Genomic DNA, 6,724 nt, shown 5'->3' on the forward strand with positions numbered 1-6,724 from the left:
CAAAAAACTTAGTGTGGTCTCCCTGAAGCAGTTTGTTGTCCTGCTTCTTCATGACAAAGGAGATTAGAGGGTGAGCCTTTCAGCATTTCCAACTCCTCCTGCCAGTGATTGTGGTGGGGTTAAATAAAAGGGCTGTGCCTTTCAAGACACATTCTCAAAATGCAAACTTGACTCCTCAGCATATGGTCTCCTGAGAAAAGAATCCAGAGTAGCAGGAGGATCAGCACCAGGAAGACATGGCAGCTTCTCAGGTAAAAGATGTGTCCTGAATCAGAGGGTGTCATAACTATTCTTCATACTATGATTAAGTTAAGAACCAGCAATCATTACTCCTTTTGTTTGATGTCCTTCGATAATGAAATTCCTTTAATCTACTTCTTTCTGTTTCTTTTTATGATACAGAAACAGGACAGTAGTTTATGTACAGTAGTTTCCTCCCTGTCTGAGGTCCTTTTGTGCATTCTCTTTATCTAGGCTGCCTGAGGTCAAGAATTTCTGCCTGTAGTCAATACTCTTGAAACACTGAACTCATCTCTTCTATGACAGGTTGAACTTGGACCACAGTCACGTGCAATATCTTTGCTGGGATGGGCTCAGAAGCATAGGTATTGGTGGATCAGGGGTATATATGGTTAAGTTCATATAGGTGAATCATTACCTCTGTACAGCAGAGGTAAGAAAATGCAGATTTCACAGTGATTATTACTGTGAATGTTCTGAAAAAGTAAGTAGCATAGGCTTGGTCACTCAGTTAATAAGAAGGTCTTGTTATTTAAATACACAGTTAGTGTACTGAATATGAGAGGTACCTGTGGATTGACATTGAAAAACTGAATGTTTACTTATGATTATGTACATATAATTGCTTTCTTATTTAGGTATTTCACCACTAGTGTTTCACCAACAGTATCCTTCTGCATGGCTCAGTGGGTGACTATTCATTGTTCTAATCTACCTGATAGTCACTTGGCTGAGGTGCTATCTTTAGTGTAGACTTAATAGTTTTTCCTTTATCATTCACAAGAGTCTACCAGGGAATTATTGAGGGATGTGAAAAAACTATCACATTTTATCTGAACACTTTTTTTTTTAACTTCTGTTTGCTTTGGAACATGAAGGCCCTGTATTTATTTCATAGAGATCAATGGCTTTTGACATGAAGCATAGTGTCAGTGGGGCCTTGTTTCTGTACACTTTTGATATATTGCACACTCTTGTCTCATACTGTAGACATAATGTAGACATAATGTAGACATAGTCTACATTATCACTTTTCATAGTTTCAGGTAATTTTCAAGAATCATAGTATAAGCCCTGGCTGGCGTAGCTCAGTGGATTGAGCGTGGGCTGTGAACCAAAGTGCTGCAGGTTCGATTCCCAGCCAGGGTACATGCCTGGGTTGCAGGCCATAACCCCCAGCAACCACACATTGATGCCTCTCCTCTCTCTCTCTCTCTCTCTCTCTCTCTCTCTCTCTCTCTCTCTCTCTCTCCTCCCCCACCTCTGTCCCCTCCCTTCCCTCTCTAAAAATAAATAAATAAAATATTTAAAAAAGATTCATAGTATAAATGTACATTTAATTCATTTGAATTGGTGAGATCCAGCTCTCCACACATGATAAAGAAATGTTTTCTAAGAAATAAAACACTAAGAAACAATAGCTCTAACTTCTTTTCTATTATTCTGCTTTTATTTCTTTATTGTGTTTTGAAACCACAAAGGGCCTCTTTCACACAGAGATTCACCAGATTTACAGAATCATAAAATAATCTAGATTACAATGATATAGAAATTCTGTGTTCTATTACTTTTCATTAGTGCCTAGTTTCATAGGTATGAGTATATCTGACTATGTGCATAAAATGTTAAGAGTCGAGTGATTTGTCTTTTTACTCTCTTAATATATTTTCATTCTTCTCCATTACAAACAGAGCAGTGAACTTCCACGCGGTCTCTATCTGCAGTTGCCTGTGATTTTTAAAAATTGTAGTTCCACTTTGTAGTAAAACTCAAGGTCTGCCTTTTACTGTATGTTTTAGAAAATATTCTCATATCAAGAATAATCTTGTTCTCAAAGTAACTATACTAAATTTTCAAATAAAATTGTGGATGTTTCTTACTTCTTGGGAAATGTAAATTTTACAAAAAATCATTCTACTCAAAGTCCAGTGTGACTTATTTTCTCTCTCTTCCTTTTTGTGCCATTCAGAAGTATGGCATGTGCACCAGAGAACATAGCTTCATTACTGAACAGTGAGTTTCTCACTGCCGGCCAAGATGGTGGTGCAGGTAGACATGATTTACTTACTTGCACAACAAAAAAAGGATAAAAACCAACTGAAAACATCAAACCACCTGAAGTGCCCAAAGATGAACTGTATTGGGTGTGGCAACCAAGGACTTAAAGAAGAAACATTCCTGCAGACTAATAGGAGGGACAGGTATGGACAGTCAGTGTGGAGATGACTCGTAGCAAGTTGGCAGCTGGCATACCAGGAGTGTGAGGCAGTGGCTGGAGGACTGGGGAGGTGAGTCGAGAGTTGGTGAACCTGATGGTTCTACATTTGCATGCAGATAAACCAAGAGAACAACAGGGGAATGAGAGAGACAATGCAATCCAGGGTTTGAGTGCACTGAACTGAAGCCACAAAACCTCTGACTATAAAAACTTGTGAAGGCTGCAGCAGTAGAAGAAACTCTGTCTCACAGAAAATACTGTTGCAGGAATCCTAGGATGTACAAAAGACCACTCACCACAGAAGTAGCACCAGAAAGGGCAGTTCCCTTTAGGTTAGTGGGAGAATTGACTGAAAGCTGGGTGAGAGATGAGCAAGTAGCATTGTTCCCTGTCTGAACCCTGCCCCACAAGCAGCACCACAACACAGCAAAGTGGGTTGCCCTTCCATGGCAAATATCTACAGCACAATCTGTAAGAATATAACAGGTACAATGAGGCACTGAAATATGGCCCAAATGAAAAGGACCAATTAGCATTCCAGCAAAAGATGAAAGGCTGCCGTGGCTCAAGGGATGAACTGCCAGCCTGTTAACCAAACAATTTCTGTTTAATTTCAAGTTAGGGCACATGTCTGGGTTACTGGTCAGTTCCCCAGTATGGGGCATGGTAGAGGGAACTACGCATTGGTGTTTCTCATACTCTTTTCCTCCTTTCCTTCCCACTCTCTAAAATATAAAATGATTTAAAAAACAAACAAACAAACAAACAAAAAAAAACTAAGCACCAAAAGCACGAAGCTTCCTGAAAAGCCAACCATTTCATGCACAGTTCAAAACACTGGTAATCAGGGAGCTCATAGAAATGGTTGAGTGCAACTACAAAAAAAAAAAAAAGTAACATGTGAAGGCTCTATACTATAAGATACAGAAGCATATACAGGGGACCAACAGGGAAAGGAAGGAAACCAGGATTCAAAAGAAAAATTTGGTCCTGTAGGAAGAAATAAATACTCAACCAGGTTAGCATGAATAAACAAAAATCTTAAAAAATTGAGAGGCTGAATTACCTCTGGGACAACTTTAAAACTTCCAACATTCTAATCATAGGGGTGTCAGAAGGAGAAGAAGAAGAGATGAAATAAAAAACTGTTTTGAAAAATAATGAAGGAAAACTTACCATGTGTGCTGAAGGAAATAGACCTGCAAGTGAATGAAGGTCTCAGAGTCACAAAGAAGTCGCACCCAAGGAGGAAGACACCAAGACACATCACAATTCCATCACCCAAGATAAAAGATAAGAAGAGAATCTTAAATCAAGCAACACAAAAAGAGGGTGTCCTACAAATGGGTTCCCTTAAGACTAGCAGCTGATTTGTCTAAAGAAACCTTGCAGGCAAGAAGGTGCTGGAAACAAGTATTTAAACCATGGAAGGTATGGACATACATCCAAAAATAATCTAATCAGCAGAGCTATCATTTTGAATGGAAGGACAAATCAAGTGCTTCCCAGGTAAGGTCAAGTTAAAGGAGTCCATTATCACCAAGCCCTTATACGAAATATTCAAGGGACTTAATCTAAGAAAAAGAAGATGATCAAAAATCTGAAGAGTGAAATGACAATAAACTCACGGTATTAGCAGTTGAACCTGTAAAACAAAACCAAAAGAAACTGGAAAAAAAACTGGAAGAGGAACGAATCCAGGAACATGAAGATCATATGGGGGTGAAAAGAAGTGTGAAGGCAAGAGGAGAATGGGGGAGAAGGTAGAGGGAAGAAGAAGCATAAGCAGTGGGTACAAAATAGAAGAATTTAAAATAGTGTAAGAAATGGAGAGGTCATAGAACTTATTTGTATAACCCATGGACATGAACTTATTCAGGAAATTGTAGAGTATAGAATTTGCAGGATGGAGGGGGAAAAGGGGAGTAAAAATGGGACGATTGTAACAGAATACTCAATCAAACATACTTAAACAATTGAGCTCTTGAAAAATTTAGAAACACAGGCCTCACCAACAACTCTTAAATCAAAATCTGCATTTTAACACAAGGACATTTTTTGTTGCCTGAATGAAACCTAAAGAAGTTACTTACACTTTAAACTCACCATGTCCTTTGTAGCTGAGAAGTATACACAGCTGATTCTGAATGATACAAATACAGCACTCAACAGTCCATATGCCTGTGTGTGTTCCTTCCTTTTAAAGTTGATTATCCTGAAAAGTAATGTCTTTGCATTGTACTTGTAGACATGTGTTATCCTCACTTGTTGATGTTACAAAATACATTACAGAGTGTTAGAGAGTCAAAGTGGACTTCCTGAATGATGCATGATATCTCCTAGGTTAAAACCACTTCTAACACATTTCATGTTAGATGACACTGAGAACTGTGCTGTGTCTTCTTCATAAATTTGTATCCTTTTTTTCCAGGAATCTTTGACCTTCAAGGACGTATCAGTAGATTTCTCTTTGGAGGAATGGGAATGCCTAGACCCAGCTCAGCGGAAATTGTACTCAGATGTGATGCTGGAGAATTACAGCAACCTGGTCTCCCTGGGTGAGGCTGACTTCCTTCACATTGCCTGCTCCGCCCACAGGATTTTCTTTATACAGCATCTTTTGGGGGCTTGACTTTGTATGGTAGACTTTGAGGTTCATAATCACAAGGGAGAAATTGGAGGTCATCTCCTGTAGAAAATAATGGCTTCGAGAACTGTGGTCCTTAGGAACGCATTGAAAAATGTATGTGTTGTTAGAACTATTAAGGTGTTTCAGAAAACAGGACTTTGCAAAATTATCTTTTAGAGTATTTTAATTTTTCTACAGTGTTCTTAACTGAGAACACAATGGATTGGAAATTGGGAATCTTTAAAAAAATAGTATTTATTTTGTATACAGGTCTTGTTGTTTCTAAGCCAGGCCTGGTCACATTTTTGGAACAGATGCAGGAGGTCTGGGATGTTTCCAGAAAAAAGTCAATATCCACTCCCCCAGGTAGGTGAGAGTGCAGATGCAGATGCCACAAGTGAGTAACACAAAGGTCTCAGAGCAAGCCAGTCCTTCAAATGTGGTTTTGGAAGCTGTGCTTCAGTGGAGAGAATTTCAAAAACTCAGACTTATTTCTGTTTCTGTCATAGAGCAACAGCTGGTCTCCAACATTATTCTATGCTCTTAAATGCTTTCAGAATTCTGTTTTGACTCCAATGACCTCTGTTACCCTACTAGCAGTTTCAGCCAAAGCCCTCCCTCTATAAATATAAATACATTCAATCTGTAAAAAAGTATGCAGTGTATACAATTAAGTTGCTTTTGGAATGTGATGGTAACCTTGGTCAGACTCCATTTGCATTCCTTTGGGTCCAGAGAAAATCTGTGCATGTTGCTTACAAATTGTACATTGGGCCTTTCTCTCTCTCTCCCTCTCTCTCTCTCTCTCTCTCTCTCCCTCTCTCTCTCTCTCTCTCTCTCTCTCTCTCTCTCTCTCTCTCTCTCTCTCTCTCTCTCTGATTCATCTTTGTGCCAAGAACAGGGTTTATAAAGGAAGTGGTTGAGATCCTGCAGTTTGGCACAGAAATCCCAGGAAGCCTGGGGACATGTGTCATGTTTTCTGACTTATATTTTTAACCCTTTGGGAATTCAAACAGGTCCCTACAAAGTTTAGACTCCTGATTTTCTTATATGACAATGCACCTCCCCAGCCTGAGACAATCTACTTTTCTGTTTCACTGAAAAATGTCTTTGTGCTTGTGCACCTGTACTGTAGTTTGCAGATGCATTCATTCCCTGATGGGCACTTAAGTTTCTTCAAGCATTTGGACATTGCAAATTCTTCTGCTAGGAACAACGGCTGGCATAGTTTCTTTAGAATAGGTGTGCCAGGGTTCTTAGAGTAGAAGGGTCTCCTAAGCTTTGGAACAGCATGGATGGATCTGTAGAGCACTATGGTAATAACATAAGCCAGGTGGTGAAAGAAAAATACCACATGACCTCACCTATAAGAAAAAAAAATCTACAAAATGAAGAAGCAAACAAAATGTAACCAGAAACATGGACATAAATAATAAAATGACAGTAATCAGAGGAGAGGTGGAAGGGATAATGGGGTTAGAGGGCAAGGATTTTCAAGAAGATGTACAAAGGACACATGGAAAAAACTAAAGGGAGGTAGGATCAATATGGGAAAGTAGGGATGGCTGTGTTAGGGGAGTGACGGGGGGAAATGGAGACAACTGTACTTGAACAACAATAAAATGTGGAAAGGAAAT

At 39.2% G+C, this 6,724-nt stretch overlaps 1 protein-coding gene across 1 annotated transcript; it reads left to right on the forward strand.

Annotated features, from left to right (window-relative positions):
* The first annotated feature begins 236 nt into the window (after nt 1-236).
* On the forward strand, nt 237-5,461 carry LOC114489691 (putative protein ZNF720). The gene is made up of 3 exons (XM_028503557.1): nt 237-251; nt 4,890-5,016; nt 5,358-5,461. Exons 1-3 carry the CDS (start codon nt 237-239, stop codon nt 5,459-5,461), a joined length of 246 nt encoding a protein of 81 aa, XP_028359358.1.
* Nucleotides 5,462-6,724: the final 1,263 nt, after the last annotated feature.

This window comes from Phyllostomus discolor, chromosome 15 (assembly GCF_004126475.2).
Source record: "Phyllostomus discolor isolate MPI-MPIP mPhyDis1 chromosome 15, mPhyDis1.pri.v3, whole genome shotgun sequence".
Lineage (NCBI taxonomy): Eukaryota > Metazoa > Chordata > Mammalia > Chiroptera > Phyllostomidae > Phyllostomus > Phyllostomus discolor.

Coding starts and splice junctions, on each gene's coding strand:
- LOC114489691 (XM_028503557.1), top strand. Junction 5,017..5,357: donor CAGCAACCTGGTCTCCCTGG/GTGAGGCTGACT, acceptor TTTTGTATACAG/GTCTTGTTGTTTCTAAGCCA.